General features: G+C 54.1%; 1 protein-coding gene across 2 annotated transcripts in view; it reads left to right on the plus strand.

Annotated features, from left to right (window-relative positions):
* Positions 1-20,053, plus strand: part of stxbp1a (syntaxin binding protein 1a) — a 30,470-nt gene extending 10,417 nt beyond the window's left edge. The window contains exons 2-20 of one of the 2 annotated variants that reach the window (XM_088614857.1): positions 681-730; positions 1,407-1,488; positions 2,224-2,300; positions 3,281-3,359; positions 3,609-3,712; positions 5,847-5,995; positions 7,306-7,390; positions 7,632-7,762; positions 8,305-8,412; positions 9,078-9,138; positions 9,610-9,675; positions 10,142-10,222; positions 10,392-10,530; positions 10,645-10,754; positions 10,843-10,944; positions 11,275-11,360; positions 12,504-12,658; positions 14,897-15,029; positions 18,250-20,053. In XM_088614857.1, the coding sequence (XP_088470983.1) occupies positions 681-730; positions 1,407-1,488; positions 2,224-2,300; positions 3,281-3,359; positions 3,609-3,712; positions 5,847-5,995; positions 7,306-7,390; positions 7,632-7,762; positions 8,305-8,412; positions 9,078-9,138; positions 9,610-9,675; positions 10,142-10,222; positions 10,392-10,530; positions 10,645-10,754; positions 10,843-10,944; positions 11,275-11,360; positions 12,504-12,658; positions 14,897-15,006 (1,775 nt within the window). In that variant the 3' untranslated portion in view covers positions 15,007-15,029; positions 18,250-20,053. The remainder of the gene's footprint in view (positions 1-680; positions 731-1,406; positions 1,489-2,223; positions 2,301-3,280; positions 3,360-3,608; positions 3,713-5,846; positions 5,996-7,305; positions 7,391-7,631; positions 7,763-8,304; positions 8,413-9,077; positions 9,139-9,609; positions 9,676-10,141; positions 10,223-10,391; positions 10,531-10,644; positions 10,755-10,842; positions 10,945-11,274; positions 11,361-12,503; positions 12,659-14,896; positions 15,030-18,249) is intronic. The other variant, XM_088614858.1, reaches the window with a different exon arrangement.

Here is a 20,053-nt window from a genome sequence, read left to right on the forward strand (position 1 = left end):
ACTGGCCTCGTGGCTGGTCCAAATATAGCTGCGTGGTGCGAAGAGATGCACTAGACACAACCGGCAGTGGGGCTAGAACCCGTGGACACACACATTTTTATACAGGCGGGGGAGGGGGGAGAACTACAATCGAAGCCTTCTCATCGGGCTGGGTGAAGTCCATTAAAATCAGGACTGTACAGTAGCTCATTCACCAGCGCCGCTATGGTGGAGCCAATGGGTGTTCAACAGGCTCAGAAGAGAGATCGCGTATGGATACGTTTAGCCTAACAGCTGCTCATTGCAGGAGGGAATGGTCTTAGTCCACATAGAAGGAGGTGAAACTTGAATACTGTCCGCGTGTCCCTGTGATGGCACGCTTCAGGGTGTACTAACCCTGGCACCTGAGGCACTGTGCACCCCCTTGCCCCAGTTTCTGCAGGTGCTGCAGGGAATGGCAGGGCACTAGGCTTCCCCACGTCCCCTGTCCAGAAAACTCTCCCAGTTGGAACTGGAGACGGACGAAAAAAGACAGATTCCTTTCAAATTAGACGGGGAACAGTCTCTTGCATGTGTGTTTATGGAGGCGTGTGATGTGGCTGTGTAGAGACACGTGTGTGGCGTGCGTGGCATGGCGTGGCGTGCGTCTGGACACCGGCTCAGCTCCTGACGGCACGCCGCCTGTCCTTGTGTCTCCGCAGAGATCATGAACGACGTGATCAAGAAGGTGAAGAAGAAGAGCGAGTGGAAGGTGAGTGGTCTGGTCAGCGGGCCCCTGTCCCTCTGTCCCCCGTCACAGCGCACGGCCCGAAAGCTGCCGGGATTTTCCCTTCTTTCCGATTGGCTGTCCTGGGCGCGCGTCATGACCCCGACTTTGATTCATCAACGTCGTGCAGTAAATCAAGGAGAATCGTTGCTTCGTCACGGTGAATCGAAACAGCGGCACGGTGCAGCACGGTGTCGACACGGTGATTTGTACTGTTGTCCTGGTGCAGCACGGTGTCGTCACGGCGATTTGTACTGTTGCCGTGGTGCAGCATGGTGTCGTCACGGGGAATCACAGAGTCGTCACTGTGTATCGTTTTAAAAATATTTAAAATTCATCCAAATTGCATTAGCTTTTTCTCACGGCCAAGGTATAGCTTTCTCCTGATCCAAGTGTTGTATGAGGAGATGCCGTTTCCAAACCACAGTAAAGTCAATTTCTGGAAAAACAAATGGGGTTTCGAAGACGGGATCCCCTAGCAAAATCCGCGACACACCTGCTTCACCCCTGGGATACGGCCAGACTGTTGTCCAAAACACAAGGTCAACTGTCTGAATCTTCCTGCCAGTGGATTTTGCCGTGCCTGGGTATTTTTCCAAAATATCAGTTCGCCCACGATATGACATCCCTCAGGAATGATCCGGGATTGTTGTACTTCCAGGTGCTGGTGGTGGATCAGCTCAGCATGAGGATGCTGTCCTCCTGCTGCAAGATGACGGACATCATGACAGAAGGGATCACCAGTGAGTCCACTGTCCGAACCCCCTGGCCAGGCCAGCCCACTACATAGCCAGGAGCCACAGTAGCCACCCACCCGCGTGCAGCCTGTGAGACTGCACAGATCTTACACCCAAAGCCACAGTAGGAGAACAGTAAGATGTTCTGATTCACCCTGAACACTGGAGTGCAGCAGCATTTGCACAGAGAGGAACAAAGCAAAACTCATTAGAGCAATTGAGGAGCTCAGTGCTGTTTACTCCACATGCAGGGAATCAAGTCAGGGAGTCCAGTCAGAGGATCAACTGAGCGCCTGCTTGCTCTGTTGAAGGTTTAATGAAGAGCACATTTCTGTTTTTAAGCCAAAATGGGGTGACAGATAGTCTGTTTTTGTCCTTTATAACGATGTTTTTTTAACGTTACCGCCCTGGGGCCTGATCTTGTCAGATCTCAGAAGTTCAGCAAGGCCGAGCTAGGCCGGTACTGGGATGGGGGGGGTGGACCTCAAAGGGCTGCTCTTGTAAGTGGTGCTAATGGACCAGTAGGAGGCGCTCTTGCTCCCAAAGCGAAAGCAGTGTAACTGGACACGTGACAACAGCGTCACCATTGCTGCCCTCCTTGTGATCCGAGCCACAGCAGGCTTGCAGACATTCTTCAGTCGAGGAACCGATGAAGTCCTAAGGCTTTCTCATTTTTCCGACTAACAGAGAATTGTCTGTCCTTTCCTTCCCTCTCTCTCTCCCCTCTTTTCTCCATGCCAGTTGTTGAGGACATCAACAAGCGCCGGGAACCCCTTCCCAGCTTGGAGGCGGTCTATCTGATCACCCCCTCGGAGAAGGTAAGGACCCCCGGCGCCCCGTCTCGAGGACTGGGGCACCGTCCTGCGCCGGCCCCCGGGAACGAGGGCGGCTGGGCTGGGTGGGAGGGGCCCGTGCAGGACGGACACTGGGATGGGGGGGCAGCAGTGTCCCCCCCCTGCTCAGGCGTGTCTGCCGTCGGCTCATGAGCTCACGCCTGCTCACGTACAGCAGAATCACGAGGACACGGGCGTCCAGCAGGAACCCCATTCCGCGCATCAGACAGAACCCCAGCAAGGGCTCTGCACGGACAGAGGGGGCCGGCTGCTCGCTGCCTGGAGGGCGTGACGAAGGCTAGAACCTTCTGACCAGCGCTGGCCAGACCCCCTGCGGGGCTGGCTTGATGGTCACTAATCCCTGGGGGACTGACCCCCCCCATCAGGCCGACAGAGGGGCTTAGGGGTCCAGACTCAGGCCACGCAGAAACACGGCCCGAGCCGAGGTGCGCAGCAGGACAGTCCTCATAAAAAAACGTTTTTCCACCAGTTGTGTAGTAGTAGTAGAGCTTAACACAGGGCAAAGCCAGACAAACTCCATGGACAAATCAGGCGCTTTTGCTGTGACAACAGCACTGTGCAATGCAATCTGAGATGGGAGCCTTTCAATTACAAGTATGCTGTGCTCTTACTGCATTGTGACAGCCGCTTCGTGCCCTGCAAACCTGCAGAACAGCTGAACCCCACAGGGGGACTTACCCAGAGAGGGTTCCCCGCTCACTGGCCCGGTGTGCAGGGGGGGGCTGTGGTGCACCGTGGTGAAAGCAGAGCAGAGCAGTGAGGGCAGACGTGCAGGCCTGGGACAGACGCTGGAGAGGGGTGGCTGGAGCCCTGGGAGTGTCCCAGCGGTGCACAGGGACAGGGAACCAGCGCGTGTGTGTGTGTGTGCACGTGTGCGAGGCAGAGGGGGGCCCCCCTCTTCCTCCCCCAGCTCACCCCTCCTCCTCCTCTTCCTCCCTCTGCAGTCAGTGCACACGCTCATCGGCGACTTCAAAGACCCGCACTCGACCAAGTACAAAGCCGCCCACGTCTTCTTCACCGACTGTGAGTACTGACTGCGCCGTGCTCAGGCCCCACCCCCGTTCCCCTTCGCGTTCAAACCCGCAGTTCAGAAAGGACCGGACCGATCCGGCCCGCCCCCCCCCGCGGTAAAGATCAGATCAAATTGATTCTGCTAGTTAAGGGGTTCAGCAGGCGTGGGAACCCTTGTGCTACAGCGCTGGTCTCGCGTCCTGCAGAGATGCCTCTGTTCTCCGGGCATCAGAGCTCACCCTGTACCCTGTGTGCCCACAGCCTGCCCGGACCCCTTGTTCAACGAGCTGGTGAAATCCCGGGCATCGAAAACGATCAAGACCCTGACGGAGATCAACATTGCTTTCCTGCCCTACGAGTCGCAGGTACGTCGCCGTGAGCTGCTTGGGGGACAGTGCTGCGATAGAACGGTCTTAAAGAGCAGCAAGATTAAACCCTGGCCTTACAGGAGTGTCCTACAGCGACAGGTTCAACACTACTGCTCCGAACACTAGCCATCTGCTGTACACTGAACAACACAGGCTAAAGGCACTGAATCTCAAATGATCACAAACACAGAAGACTTTGACGGGACCTCATTCAAGTGATCAAAGTCAACCCTCTGGGAGTTTTCCCCAGAATCGACAGTGGAAAACAAGAGCACATGAGCAGAAAGGTAGTAATGCCAAGTCCTTTTAATACTGAAGGGGGGGGGGGGGGGGTCTTCTTTACACAACGGGTTGTGGGAGTGTGGAACAAGCCTCCCAGCCATGCTGTTGAAGCCGACATCATGACATCCTTCAAGACCCATCTTAATGGGATCCCTAGATCAATTAGCAACTAGCCCTCTAATGAGCGAGACGGAGTGAACAGCCTCCTTTAGTCCCACCGGGGGGAGCAGGGCTCACAGACAGCGATCAGACTCCCCATCGCTCAGCTCCCTCATCTCCATTTCAGCTTGTACGCTCCTTCTGACCCGTCATTAAACATGAAAAGGCCAAACCCGAGATAATGAGGTCGCTCAGGGGTTAAACTCTGCAGGCTAGGACGTTTCTGAGCTCCACTAGACGTCATGCATCAGCAGTGGGCCAGGCACAGCCTGCACAATATAAACGCAATGTTGACACAGGGCTGCGAAAGCCGCCGGCATGCAGACAAGCACCTCTGCTGCCTATCCGATTTCCAGATCTCCTCTGTGGACATTTCGCCTGCATTATCGCATCGCAATTATTCGAGTGGCTTCTGTATTGGAACAAAAGGCAATATCAGGATAATGCGACAGCGTTTGAAGAGGCTAGGGATACATTTGAACACCACTGCAGATGGCAGCTGAGACGCTTTCTGTGGGGATTCAGAGAGCAGGGAGAGAAGGACAGGGTGGGAGAGACGGGGACACAAGGGCAGGGAGAGGAGAAAGAGAAAGCTGGGGAACTCCATTCAGAGCCCAGCCTGAGAGGTTGAGAGAGACAGCAGCTCAGAGCTGAGTGCAGTGGCGCTCTGTTTACTGACAGAACCTTCCAGAGGGGCTGAGCTGAGGGCTGTGTCTCAGGGCAGCCCGGCCCACAATCCCCCTCTCCTGTCAGCTGCGATTAGTGCACCAGAGCCAGAGCTGCTCTAGGGCTGATGGTGATGCAGCCGCTGCCTCAGCCACATCCCCCTAATCCTGCCTGCTATTGGACAGCCGGCATGTATATAGAGCCCAGCAGCCAATCAGACATCCGAGAGGAGACAGATTGGGTGACATCAGCACGGTCACATGACTCAGAACAGATGGACTTGGGTGGGTAGAGAGAGAAAGCTTTCCAGTGCTAGTATCAGTGAAAATCTCTGTCCCAAAGTCCTCCCAGAGACGTATATCCGCTTTACTGAACTTGGTGGGTTCCTGTAGACTTCTGGGCTTTTTAAAGGAGTTGCAGATCCAGTACAATGAATGCAGGGAGTGGGACAAGTGTGCTAGGATAACTACTGCCCTCTGCACCCAGCAGAGCAGTTGTGGTAAATTCCGCATTAGTCTGGTTGGTGCTGATAAAGAGGAGGCAGCAAATATCGTGCATGAAAGTTTATATACGAATCTACAAGCTCAAACACTACATGCATACTGTATGGGCACACCTATGCACAAAAACAAGCACACACACACATACTGTACAGACCCTTTCCAACTCCTCAGTGGGGAGGAGAGCAGAGTGATGAAGCTAGTTCAGAGACAGGGATTATAAGGAGGTCATTATTGGTAAAGGCCAGGGGGGAAATTTGGCCAGGATGCCAAGTCCCCATCACTATACTAGAGGATTAGGACCCACACAGACTGCCCCCTGCTGGCCCCACTTACACCTCTTCCAGCAGCATTCCTTAGCTTTCCCAGGAGTCTCCCATCCAGGTACTGGCCCGGCTCACACCTGCCGAGCTCCAGTGGGGCTGCCTGCTGGGAGCTGCAGGGTGAAATGGCTGCTGGCTTCTAGCAGAACCGGCAGGCTGGTTGACTGACCGAGTCTCTCCCCACCTCTCCCCCGTGCCCAGGCGTACTCTCTGGACAACCCAGATGCTTTCCAGAGCTTCTACAGTCCCCACAAGACCCAGCTGAAGAACCCGGTGATGGAGAGGCTGGCAGAGCAGATCGCCACGCTGTGCGCCACACTGAAGGAGTACCCTGCCGTCAGATACCGCGGGTGAGTCGCCTCGGCCCCGGGCCCGAAACCAACAGGGTGCGGAGTCGACAGGCTCGCGCCCGAAGGGACTCGAATCCGTGTCTGGTTTTCCAAGCTGCTGACTGTCGGGATGGGTCACACCAGGCGAACAGGCCAGCCCCCTCACACAGGGGCTGGTCCGGTCCAGTAAAGCCCATAACCAGCTCTCGTTAAGAGCCGAGCTGGAATAAAGACCTGCAGAGACACCGGACAGCCCTGATCAAGAACTACTGCTGCACTTATACTAATATACAGGGACCGCAGGGCCTCAAAGACAGCACACCAGGAAGTTCAGTAACACACGCAGAGGGCCGTCAGTATCAGAGCTGGCATTTACCTTAAAGTGGGAACTGCAGTCCCAGTTTCTCAGACTGGTTATTAAGTCTGGGCCGTCAAATAAATTCATTGACGTTATAGAAAAGAAAAAGACAAATTTCGAATGAAGCACAAAATGGTCAACTCCGTGAAAGTACCGTGAGTCGCCATGTGGTCACAAGAGTTCCCCCAAGAACTGCGACGTGATGCGGCCCTTCCTGCTCACTAGTCGCTGTAATGACTAATGTACTGGGACGCAGCAGTGAACAAGTACAGTTTGTGCAGACATATCAGCGCAGAAATGTTCCAACATGACCCGCATGCAGAGTCAACAAGTAGTGTTTGTCGCCATCTTGAAGTCAAGAGCGATATTTCTCCCGGATCAAACGAGCTGGATTCACACGCCTGCTTGTTTACAGCGTCATGGGGCCACTTCACCTCGCCTGAAGTTTTGTCGCCCCGTTCTGAATCACAGAATACGGGGCTGCGCAGACCTGGAAATTTGGTCTACTTTGTGATGGAAATTGGGAGGTTTCACAAGTTACCAAGAACATTTGACTGATCTTGTTATTGCAAATGCCCTCATCAATCCCGATTCTTTCTAAACCCAAAATCTAAAACAGCGTTGCAGCTCCCCCGTAAACAGATCACTGGCCTGGCCGATAAGTAGCTCTAGTATCTAGCAGAGCTCTGGGGAGACTAGGTCACAAGGCCCTGTGACCCGTGAGAACAGCACTGAGCAGCACTGGTAATCTTGCACCACCCTCTGTGTCCCCGTTTTGCATTCGTGCCTTATTCGAGTCTTTTCGTGCAAACCTGTGGCCATTTTAACTGTGGGAAAAAGCTATAGACGGAACGTGCAACTGGAACTCCACTCCTAACCAGCAGCTCCTTGTTTCTTGCCAATGTGACAAGAACGGCCGTACACGAACACTACCCCGCTGTGCAGCTGTCTTTGTCTCTCCGTCTGTGTGCAGGGAGTACAAGGACAGCGCCACCCTGGCTCAGCTGGTGCAGGACAAACTGGACGCCTACAAGGCCGACGACCCCACTATGGGAGAGGTGAGAGGTGCAATGATCTACTGCTCATGATCCCTGGGCTCCAGAGCAGCACTCCTTCTGGAAAAAACCTCACGATTCCTCTCTGGGCTGTGCAAGCACAACGAGTTCTTGCATTAGTGAGAAACTGTGAGCTTCAGTTATAGTCCCCCCCAATCAATGTCTCTCTTTCTCTCTCATGCATGGATAACCGGTCTTCCCCACCCTCTCCTTGTGCCCCCCCCCCCCTCCTCCTCCCTTGCAGGGCCCAGACAAGGCTCGCTCCCAGCTACTGATCTTGGACCGGGCGTTCGACCCAGTGTCGCCAGTCCTGCACGAACTGACCTTCCAGGCCATGAGCTACGACCTGCTGCCCATCGAGAATGACGTCTACAAGTACGGCCTGCACCTCCTAACCTCCGTGTATCCCAGAGCGTCCCAGTACAGCGCACGGCAGGGCTTTTTAGAGCCGTTTCGGGTTTCACTCGGTGGGCTCTTGTCTCATACGACGGGAGCTTGTATGAAGTCTGTGCACCCTTTCAGACGTCTGCATTGTGAGAGCAGCACTGCGGAACGTCTAGATGGGAGTGCGTGCACACACATTGCCACCAACGAGGACAGGGCACAGCCCAGGGGTGTGCCAGTCTCTGGCGTCCACGAACAGCATCAATGCTGTGCCTCTATAGCGCCCTCCAGTGTACAGTCATGGCACAGCAACACCCATTCCTCATGCTTCCATTTGTCCTCTGCATGCTTGAGTTTTGTGAGCCACAGTGGCTGTTTTTAACCAACTTTAGAAGCACCCTCTCCGTGCGCAAGAGTAGACCTTGTTGATGCTTGTTTAGCCCCGTCATCTACTCTAGGCTGGACCCCCTTGCGGGGCGATTTGTAAGTGCGTTGCCCTAACGCCTGCCTTGGTGGGGCCGCTCTGTGTCCAGGTACGAGACCAGCGGGATGGGAGACTCGCGGGTGAAGGAGGTCCTTCTGGACGAGGACGATGACCTGTGGATGACTCTGCGACACAAACACATCGCCGAGGTGTCCCAGTGAGTGTCCATCCTCTCAGGGGGTGGAGTGGGGATCTGAGAAACTACCCCAGAATGTTCCAGTATCATGAAATATATTTGCTTCCCCGCTGCATCGCTGGAATCTGCTCACAAAGCCTAGATCTGTTTTATATGAGTGAAAGAACACTGTGCCTTTCCTCCACCAGGCTCAACTCGGTACACAATGTGCACACCCCCTAAACATCCTCACAATCTCTCCTGAACACTAAGCATGTGCTGCACACAAGCACTACGATCTCCATACTGAACACTATTTCACAGGACAGGCTACATGTTCTGGATTGACAGGGGTCACTCTGGTCTTGGGAAGCACAATTCGGCAAACTTAAATCACCTGTTTCTGTAGCGGTACAGTGCAACAGTTTACTGTTTGAGCTGGTAGTAAGTGGAACGAGAGTCATCTACAAGCCCTCAGGAATGGGCACGCAGCTTGCAGGCTTTCGGCAGTAGAACTGGACATTCTCCTGACTCCACCTGCCCCAGGGCTTCAGGGTGAGAGGCACTGAGGCTACCCAGCCCCAGGACCGCAAACGTGGTTGGGAATCTGCAAATCAATCAATCCGATTGCTTTGCCCACATCCCCGCTGAAGCCCCGAGCCCAGGCCAGCGTGCAGAGTAAACCAGTCGCCTCTCTGTCCCCACAGGGAGGTGACCCGCTCCCTGAAGGAATTCTCTGCCAGCAAACGGATGAACACAGGAGACAAGGTAAGATCCCTGGCCCTGCACTTCTAGCACTCACACTTATCACTTGTGAAAGACCATCCGTGAGCACCATCCTCCGCCATCAAGTATACCGCCACGAGGTACAGTGGTGCCTGTTGTGAGTGGCCAAGTAGTGACATTCCCGTGCATTCACGAGCTTTGACACAACTAGCTGGTTAATTAGATTAGACTGACGATCTGTTATCCACCCTTCTGCAATCCTGCAACCGGAATGACTGGGATAAACTTGTTAGACATTTCGGTATCCGAGTTTGGACAGTGGAATATCATTGCCCTGTCCTTGGTGCTGTGTGGGACAGGGTGTCCAGTCTGAATTCTAAAAGGGCCGCTAGGCAGTGTCGACTGAGCAAGATCCTGTGGGCCAGCGTCCCAAGTTCCTCTCACCTCCCGATTTTCCTTGTTGTGGCTGGGCTTGGCCCTGTTGACTGTCCGGTTTGCTTCTGCCTCTCGCAGACCACGATGCGGGACCTGTCCCAGATGCTGAAGAAGATGCCCCAGTACCAGAAGGAGCTGAGCAAGGTGAGAGGCTCTGTACAGTTTACCCTGCGTCTCATGAGTCTTTAAATCCAGCTACTGGAAAGACAGTTCGGGGGGGTAGCTGCTTCAGCATGTGTAGTCTGCACAAAGGAACAAGTAATATCACCTTTATATCACCCCTATCACCTCACACAGGGTATTTCCCTTGAACTATACCCAGATTATGTGCAGGAAAGCACCTATATATCCTTACATTTATACAACCCTTTTTTGGACACTCCACTTAAAGAGCTTTACAGGTAATGGGGAATCCCACTATTACCACCAAAGTGTAGTCCTACACACACCAGCTCTCAGCAGGAAGGAGAGCAGAGTGATGAAGCCAGTTTATAGATGGGGATTATTAGGAGACCATGATTGGTAAAGGCCAGGAGGAAATTTGGCCAGGACACCTGCATCACCACAAAGCCTCTCCAGTCTGTACACTTGTGTCCATCTGTGTCCACAGTACTCTACTCACCTGCACCTAGCAGAGGACTGCATGAAGCACTACCAGGGCACCGTGGACAAGCTGTGCCGCGTTGAGCAGGTAAGCTCACCTGGCCTTGGGACCGAGCGCTAACCTGCAGCACTGGGCAGGATTGTTTCAGCCCAGGACAGTGGCACTTCCTAGTCCCGAAGGGCTTAAATTTCTTGGAAGGGTGTGGGAATGGGATTGTGGGATCACTGCAGCGTGCGTCTTTCTGCCCCTCTCTCAGGACCTGGCGATGGGCACGGACGCGGAGGGCGAGAAGATCAAGGACCCCATGAGGGCCATCGTGCCCATCCTGCTGGACGCCAACGTCTCCACCTACGACAAGATCCGCATCATCCTCCTGTACATCTTCCTCAAGAACGGTGAGCCCGCGGGGCGCCGCTCCACTCCCACCCCCAGTCTGTTCCGCTTGGCTTGCGGCGGGGAAGTCGGAAAGGGTGAGTGAAGCTCTCTCTCTCCCCCTCCGTCTCGCTCAGGGATCACGGAGGAGAACCTGAACAAGCTGATCCAGCACGCCCAGATCCCCCCCGAGGACAGCGAGATCATCACCAACATGGCCCACCTGGGGGTGCCCATCATCACGGATGTGAGTGTCGCCCTCTCCCTCGCCGAGGCCCCGCCCCCTCTCCCGCCTCGCTCGCTCTCTCTCTGACTCCGTGCCCGTCTCTCCCCAGTCCACCCTGCGCCGCCGGAGCAAGCCGGAGCGCAAGGAGCGCATCAGCGAGCAGACCTACCAGCTGTCACGGTGGACCCCACTGGTCAAGGACATCATGGAGGTGAGGGCTCCCCCCTGCCCCCTGCCACCAGTGGGGCAAGAGCCTTTGCTAGCCAACTGCCCCCACAGGGCAGACGAAGTCCCAGTCAGCGCGCACACTTTCCATAAGAATCACCTTTATTCTATATAGCGCCTTTCAAGCTCACGTTTGCTGTCCAATAAACCACTGCAGCTCATCGCGCCGCCACAGACCACCACAGTAGCTCAGAGTAAAAGCCGCACGGCGGACGTGACCTGAACGAGCAGGAAAGCAGCCGGCCGGCTGGGTGAGATCACCACGTTAGCCCTTGCTCTGGCCCAGACCTGACCCTCGTGTCCCTGCCTCCCCCAGGACGTCATCGAGGAGAAGCTGGACACCAAGCACTACCCCTACATCTCCACCCGCTCCTCTGCCTCCTTCAGCACCACCGCGGTCAGGTAGGGCTGCGGGCGGGGAGGGCTCCGTGCCTGTGTGCGGGAATTTATGACTGCAGTGACCCGAGGCTGTCCAGCCACGGGGGGGTGGGGTGGGGGAGGGGTTCTGCGGACAGGGAGCGCAAAGGGGCAAGATCAATAGGCATTATCGAGACGAGAAGAGATCAATAGTCATCAAGGCGGGAGTCTGGCTGTAAAAGGCCTGTGACTAATCCACCAGCTGTGAGGGGGGGGGGGGTTGAGTTGGTGGGGGCTGCATAGAGCAAGAGGGATCCAACAAGGGCCGGACTGGACCGCACTGGACGTCTTCTCCCACCCCAGGAAGAGAGGGAGGCATTTCAATCTCGCTCGCTTCCAGGCATGCGCCTGACGGGCCTCTCTGGACCGCGAGGCTGGAACACACGCGCCACGGGGCGGGCAGACCACTGCTGTCACCCACCCCCACTGTGGGGGAGAGGGGCCGGGCCTGGAGCTGCTTGTTCAGGGGAATGGGAGCAGTTTGCCTCGGACAAATTTCCCTTCATTTCTGCTTGCAGCTCCAGAGCTCCGACAGCTCACCCCGTGGGGGTCAGGCAGAGATCCGATCCGATAGCTCTGCGCGCGGGGAGCTCTTTGCACATAGATGACCCCCCCCAGAGCGCCTCACAGGGGTTGGGAGGGAGGGGGAATATTGTCCAACGAATTCAAGATGGAGGACAGACCTTCGACGAGCATTTCAACATCCCCGCTACACCGGATCCGAGTCGCTCTGAAGGGTGTTGTAGGTCAAGGGGTGGACCGTTGAAGAGGCATCGGTTCACCGTTTCAGACGGCGGAACGCAGCTCCAGCAGAGAAGAACGATCACTCTCCTGCCGAGGCCGAGCAGAGCAGAGCAGAGCAGAGCGTAGCCCAGCGCCCTGAAACATCGGGGTAACAGGGAGAGAGGGGGAGATTCACAGCCAGGGCGGTAACGTTTCATCAGTCTGCAGCTGAGTGAGCCAGCAACGACTGGGAATGCGCCGGGGGGGGCCCTGCCTTTCGGTGGTCCGAGAATGAGGCCGTTATCGGGCTCTGGGAGGGGGACGGGGGGGGGAGGAGGGGCAGAGTGTTTACACACAGAATGCCGTAAGCTAAAGGAAGTGCCCCTCGCACCCCTGTTGCCACAGTGCCCGCTACGGACACTGGCACAAGAACAAGACCCCCGGGGAGTACCGCACCGGGCCGCGCATCCTGGTCTTCATCATCGGGGGCGTGTCCTTCAGCGAGATGCGCTGCGCCTACGAGGTCACGCAGGCCAACGGCAAGTGGGAAGCCATCATCGGTGAGTGCCACTCCGCCACTGGGGAAGGGGGGGTGGGGAAAGTCCGCCATCTTCCAGCAGTGCACGGAGGGTTGGAGCCGTTCCAGGTTCCACAAGCTGCAATCGTCCGCCCCCGTTTGGAGTGACCGAGAACTACGTCTGTATTTATAAAGTCTGAACTCTTAACTCCACAAAGGTCTCTGAAAATCTCAGATAAAGGCAGGGTACCGATTCGGACGACGCGTCTCCCGGTGTCGGGCGGTACGCCGGAACCTGCAGCTGGGACCCGGAGGGGCTCAATCTCCTGTGCAGTGGGAATCTGTTTGGGAAGGGGGTGGGGAAGGGGGCAGACGCCTGTTTCTCTGTATCATGTCCGCATCGGTTCTGGAAGAAGTCACAACCGTCTAGGTGCGAATGCGTCTTAGAAATGAATCTTGCACACGCTCAGGTGAGCAGCAGCTCCTCGTCTCCTGACAGCACAGGCGTGGCGTCTCTAACAGGCGCCCCGGCTGTGCGTCTGTTCCCACTGAAGAACGGTCTTCGTGTTAGCAAGCCAGTAACTCAGGGACTGCGGGGGGGAGGTCCGAGTCCGCTGCTGGTTTAGTTGTGGGCGTGTCTCGTTGTGTGTGCGTTAAAACTCTTGTTGTTGAAGTGCAGCCGCTCGGCCCTGTCCTGTAGGCACACTGCCCTGTCTGAGTTGAGCTCTTTCCTTGCCTGGCTTGGCCCGCTACCCACTGCCCACTGCCGGCCTCGGGCCTCAACAAGCCCCCGCTGGCTCACGAGCTTTCTGACCTTTCACCCCTCACTGCCAGGAAGAGTTCATCTACACACGACATGGGCGCTGGCAGAGAAAACGGATTGTATTTTAGACTGCAGACATGAGATGTTTTTACTATTTCCACGAGGGGAGGGGGAAAAACAGTTTTTGAACTCTATTTCGGGTCGGTTTGCTTTTAAAGTCTCACTATAGAACTCCCCGACCCCCAGACAACAGCAGATTTCATTAGGCATTGAGCAACACCTAATGACAACTGCACACTCTCCCCCCCGCCACTGCCCCCACTCCAAGGCCTCCACAACTTCATCCTCAGGGTAGAGTTGTAGGCCCTGCCCAGCTGCAAGGCTCCGAGACAGGCAGGGGGTGGCAGGAGAGCTGGGAGGCCGACGAGTAGGCCCAGCCCGAACTGAAAAGCTCAACGTGCTTCGCGATTCACACCGATTCCAACTACTCGCATGGCACCTTAGACGCAGACCCTTGTGTCTCAAAGCATATCACTATTGTAATGTTTGTCATCGAAACAGTTGTATCTGTGTGAGCACCTCGGGGAGAGTCACTTCAACCACCAGTGAGCCATTCCAGGATGTTCCGTAATTCCTCCCAAAAAAACCCATCCCATCTCGCCGTTCGACACGCGAGAAATTGGAATTGATTTCCTGTAGTGACTTACAAAGTTTCTTGGGGCGCACGGCGGAGATTTCCCGTCACCCCAGACTGCGGGGGAGCTGGAGCCAGGCCTGTATAGCGCGGCGTGCCGATCCGTATATCCTGGTCCAGCTCCCTCTTCAAGAGCCTCGAGTTCCCAGAGCTACCGCCTGGGATGACCGCTTTTGAGGAGAGCGGAGCTCGTCCCCAAACAGGCTGGACATTTTTTTTGCATGAAGAAGGGTCCAATTCTGAAGGCCCGCAGGTCTGGGCCCACGCAGTAACTGCTCTGGCAGGAGCAGCTGGTGGCCCTGGCCTGGGTACAGGGCTCGGGCTTCTCTCCTCCTCGTCGCCCCAGACACGAGCAGCTGCCACGACTCACTGATCTCTGGAACGATGAGGTGCGTGTCTGTCCCCGCGTTGTGACACAACCTCCACGTGTGAGGAGACTCAGCATCAGCGGGAGGGTGGGGGGGTCCCCCTTTCGATACTTCCTGTGGACCTGTACCCCCGATGGGTGGGCTGGTGGAGATTCCCCAGCTGGAATTCGGAGAAGGGTTTGGAAAAGAGAGCTGGGACTCGCACACGCCAGGAGGTACAGCCACAGACTGCTGCTCTTGTAGCTGCGCAGAGCTCCATGCGATAGTGGTTCCCAATCTTTAGAATCGGGATTTTGGGGGGAGTGTGTGTGTGTGTGTGGGGGGGGTGATAAGGGATGTTTAGGGTGGCATTACTGCCACTGTGCGGCTCTGCTTCAAACGTTCTGGTCAGAAATGGGTAAATGAAAAGGTCATGTGGCATGCTCTGCAAATCAGCCAGCCTCTGTTCCTTCGCAGGTTCCACCCACATGCTCACCCCCACCAAATTTCTAACGGACCTGCAGCACCCCGACTTCAGGGAGTCCTCTAGGGTGTCCTTTGAGGACCAGGCTCCTAAAGAGGAGTGAGAGACAAAGCACACTCTGACAAAGTAAAGGCAGCCTTGCAAAGAAGCCCTTCTGAACCCCTCCGTAGCACAAGGGCTCTCTTTACCTCGATATCCTCTTACTGCTCTGCTCAGGGATGGCAACCTCAGGACCACCGCACAGCAGCTCGGGCCCCCCCCGGCACTGCCAGCTGTGGGCTCTAACAGAAACCCGGTCGCCCCCGACTCGTCGCGTTGCATGAGTTGAACCCCTCCCGGTCCAGAGAAAAGTGGCCGAAAGCGAGGCACCCAGCATCAGGCGGCCAGCGCCCCGTGTTGGGCTGGCCACCACAGCAGAGCCCCGCAGCTCGTAAAGCCTGGAGCGGACCGGACTGCTATTCAGCGGGAGTCTGACTGCCATCCCTGCACTGTTCTCTTCGGGTGGATTAAATCACAGGCTCCAGGCGCCGTCCTCCCAGGATTTTTCCCCGCTGGGAGCAAGTGGTGCATTATTCTTTTTTTTTTCCCTCCTCCACCTGTTTTGTGTTTCGTTAGGCGATTTAATCCACCCCCGAGATTCATTTTTGTTTTTGTTTTTTCCAAACTCTTGTCAGAATCAGCTGGGTCGTTTTTTTCTACTTTCTCCGGAATTTGTTTTGACTTTTCAGTTGTTTTTTTTCCCCATCCACCCCCGATCTTCTCCAAAATCCTAACCAAGGCGGCGAATCGGCCGTCTTGGACGTTAAAAATCAAAACACACACACACAGCAGTTCCTCCCTCAGATATCACACAGCCCTGTCGCCGCCCCCGCCCCCTCAGTGGAGAAGTGGGGGGGGTATTTCTTCCGCCATTTTGGAATTCCTGTTCACGGAGGGGAAATGCTTTTTTCCACACCCTGCGGAATGTCCCGCGGTGTTCCGGGACGCCAGCCTGGCTCCGCCCGGCAATGGCGCAGGGGGAACGCTGTGGCTCAGCGATCCCCACGGGGAATTCGCCATCTCTCTGCTCCCGAGGGTCACACTGCGGTGAACCCGGAGATGTGTGGGCAGGAAAACCGGGCGATTCCAAACGGGGTGGATTCCCGAGCTCCACATTTTTTTTTTTAAATGGGAGGGCCGGAAAAGATTCTGTAGGCAGAGTCGAACCCGACCCAATCGGTGGTGCTGGTCCAATCAGCTCCAGCAACCCCTGGAATAAGCCTTCCCCTCCTAGAACAGAGGCCCAGACCGGCGGGGACAGAACACACACACACACGTCCCTTCCCTCACTGTCCTTCTGGATACTGCCCCCTGAGGAATAGGATAATGCATCTCTGCCCGTCGCCCGCGCAGAACGACAAACTTTTGGCTCCCAACAGCTCATCTAGGTCACAGGCAGGCCCCTGCTTTCTCCATAGCAGTGCGCCTGCTTAATGCCTCAGCGCCATAACATTCACGCTGCTTACCGGCGGCTCGACATGTTATCTAGAAGGCTGGGCTCTGAGCTCACTCCCACACACCGCGAGCTTAACGGCAAGTCCCCCTCACCCCCCCACACAGACACTGATCACTTCCTTCTCAGATAGGAGCACGCCATCGAGGGACACTTTGATACGACAGGCACACACGTGCACCAGCTTCGGCCACCCCCAGATCCCATCCCCAGGCCAGCTCGGACCCCGGGACCCTCACACCGGCCTCTCCCCAGATACCCCGACACCTCCCGCGGCACAGATTGGCGTCGTCGGCGTCGAGTTAACTGGGGCCACTAACCTGCACAGGGCTAGGAATTGGGAACCTGCTAAAGCAATAACCGTTTTTTTTTTAAAAATCATTTTACTTACTTTTAATTTTCTACAAGTAGAGCTGCTACCCTGTGCAGTATGGGAGAGCATACTGCCACGTTCAGCACCGCTTGCAGAAAACAGAAAGCCATCGATGTTTTTTTTGAACAATAAAACGGCCGTTTTCCTTTCTATTCATGTGTGTTTTTTTAAAAAAAAATTTCTTTGCTGAGCCACACTGCCGCGGTTGCCGTCTTGTGCGTTTCTGTGCGCAGTGAGCAAAGCTCCAGGTATTCTCCGGGCCTGCCGGACCTGACAAGCCCAATCCAAGTTGTTCTCCGTGCTGTGCACGTTTACACACTCTCACACAATCTGCCTGCGTACCCCGGGGGTACATCAACTTAAACCGGCTTGTCACGTCTGGTCTTTTTAACGTTTGCGCAGAAAGAGGGAAAAAAAAAAATGAAACACCAAGTTTCATAGCGAGCTAAATAAACACCCGCAGGCTGTTTAAATGAAAGAGTTCTTTGTTTGCGGTCCAGTCGAGCTGAGCAAATACTGGAGTTTCTCCAGTAAAATTACAACGTCTGGATCTCGGCACTAGAGTCTTCAGTTCATTTCTGAGCTCGTGGATGGCACTACATCCCTGGACTGAAACAGCGCCACCTGCCAGGCGGCAGTGATACCTGCAGCTTTGCTACAGAAACAAGTGATCAAAAAAACCCCAAGAAGAAACATCGCTCCTATATGGTGTAAGAAATGTGTCTTCAGCTTTTACAAAAAACAATAACGCAGTACCTCTATTTTGTTACTTCGTCTGCTCTCAAACTTCGTTTTGCTTTAACTCCGGTTAAGAAGCAACGCAGGATGGTTTAACAAATGCAAAAGCTTGTTTCATCTGTTTGCCCATCCTGCTGCAGTCTGTAGACCATTGCTTGCATGGCATGGTGACACTCGCATCGTGTGCTGAGAGTATCACTTATCAATCTGGTCTGGTCCGCTGGGGCTGCTCTTGCCCAACTATGATGTCACCACCTAGTGTGTGATGTCATTACAGCATAGTGACATCACTGTCCGGTGCACCATAAAACCCCACGAGTGAAGAGTTCCTGTCTGGCATTCTGGATTGTGGTGACGTCATCGTACAAAGAAATGGAGAAAGGCTGCACTATGTGCAGTCTGTTCTTCAGACAGAGCATGTGCATGCAGCTCTTCTCTGCATCTCTCCAGTGGTTATTCGCCCCTTTAACTAATCTGAAAGATCTTGTTAAGGCACTCCCAGCCTGGTTAACCCATATTTAAAACCTGTGGTAACTCCTTGCAGATCATTAGTTAGCTGGATGAACAGTAAACGCTACAAAAGCTTTTGAATTTCCAGCTTGGGAAGTTAGTTTCCTCGGATTTTAAATCTTCCTGTAAATCAGAACAGCTGAAAACACATTTTCAGAGTAACAGCCGGAGTCAACCCGACTAACACCAGTCCGTCTGTCTCTCTCTCTCCCCCCTCGCTCTCCTTCCTGCAGGGTCGACTCATGTCTTCACCCCCACCCGGCTTCTCGATGCACTAAAGACGATGAATAAACCAGACGAGGAAAACACCAGCTAAAAATCACCTCCCTGGCCTCGCTCCCCTTTCGCAGATCTGATCTTCTGCCCCGCCCCCTCCCTGCAGCCCTGCCCCCTCCAGTCCCCTCCCATCCATCCACCAATCAGACAACCTGTTGTCTGGTGACATCACAGTGATGTCATTCTTCCTTCCTATATTAAATGTATGCATCTTGCTAGAGAAAAAAAATAATCATTTTAAAAAAAGAATTGCTGAAACAAAATAAGAAAAAAAAATATATCTTTGAGGCTCCTCTTTTACAATGGATGCAAAGATTTAAACGTCGAAAAAGCACCATTTAACGTTAAGTACCAAATGTAACATTGAATGCTCTATGAAACCTGCTAGAACGTGTAAGACTGTTTGTGACCCTCTGATTTATTAATAGCATCTATCTTTCCTTTCCGCTTCGTCTGGGTGGTCAGAGGAGGAACGTGTTCAGGCAGTGCACACAGGAGTACCTGCTCTCCACAGGGAACACAGTGCACAGGAGACAGGAATTCTGGGAGACATGATTTAAGGGGTCCCAGGAAACTCTGGATAGTAGACTCCTATCCAGCCTGTTCCCGAGGGATCCTGCAAAATGTGCTTCATCAGTGAGGCCGGGCAGCTGGACAGGAGAGTCTGGGATGGGGTTCATACTGGAGTCCGCGACCAGCTGTAGGCCCAAAGCACCCAGATGCAACCTTAAATCACCCGTGCGTGTCTAGTTGTCCCATCCCAAGTTCTGGATTCTTTCAGGAAAAGCCTGTAAGCGGGGCGGGGGGAGCAATTCAAGGCAGATCTTGGAACTGCAGACGTCGAGACCCCCCCCGCCGACAGCCAAACAAAAAGGGGGGTTGGGGGGAGGGGGGGTGGAAGGGAGCGGTTTCAGACAGGAAAACAAAATCCTGCTTCCCAGCTTCCTCCTCTGACCCACGGCTTAAGGAAGCATTTCTCCTCCATGAGTAAGTACAAAAAAAAAAAAGTAACTTTTTGTGTCAAAAGGTCATTGCTTGCAAACGTTTAAGGGGCCAATTGTATTTCAGTATTGTATTCTGTAAAATGAAGTCTTCTCACTGGCTAGTAATGAAGTTTTACCCTCCATGCACTGAGTTACGTGTTGTGTAAGATATGTTACTGTTTAGCGTCTCTCCGTTCCGGTGATGTTCTGGCTGTGACGTAGTGTGACCGTTTTTTTCTTTGGATAATGCCAAGCAGCTGCCACTGTGCTTTGTGACGTATTAGCTCTAGCTGTAGTGGTGAACGGGAAATATATATATATAGCGATTTTGTTGGACTTGTTTCGCTCCTGGTGCGACGTAACACTTTTCCACTGGTTAACAGCTTTGCAACAGCAACGAAATCTATCAGTTTTGTTTCTCCCCCTCCAACCTTTCAGTTTCCCTCCCCCTCGGGTAATCCGTTTGTAATGTGCACCCTGCGCGCTCCGTCACCCTAGGAGTTTCGGTTTTTTTTTTTTTGTTGTTGTTGTTGGGGTTTTGTTTTCCCAATTTTGACGTTGTATAGAGATCACTGTATTGACCGGTTGATTTATATCAAAACTTATTTATCGAAGAAACAAAAGGTTTTAAAACTTTTTAAGTTCGTCTGTCTTGAATCCGTTTTAATTTATTGGCAATCTTTGTCTGCGAGCGGTGAAGCACAAAACTGTACTATACATGTCCTATAAGTGATGTATTAAAGCTGTCTAATAAATTGGCTTCCATTTAAAGTGCGGA

The sequence above is a fragment of the Lepisosteus platostomus genome, chromosome 21 (assembly GCF_059453375.1).
Source record: "Lepisosteus platostomus isolate fLepPlt1 chromosome 21, fLepPlt1.hap1, whole genome shotgun sequence".
Lineage (NCBI taxonomy): Eukaryota > Metazoa > Chordata > Actinopteri > Semionotiformes > Lepisosteidae > Lepisosteus > Lepisosteus platostomus.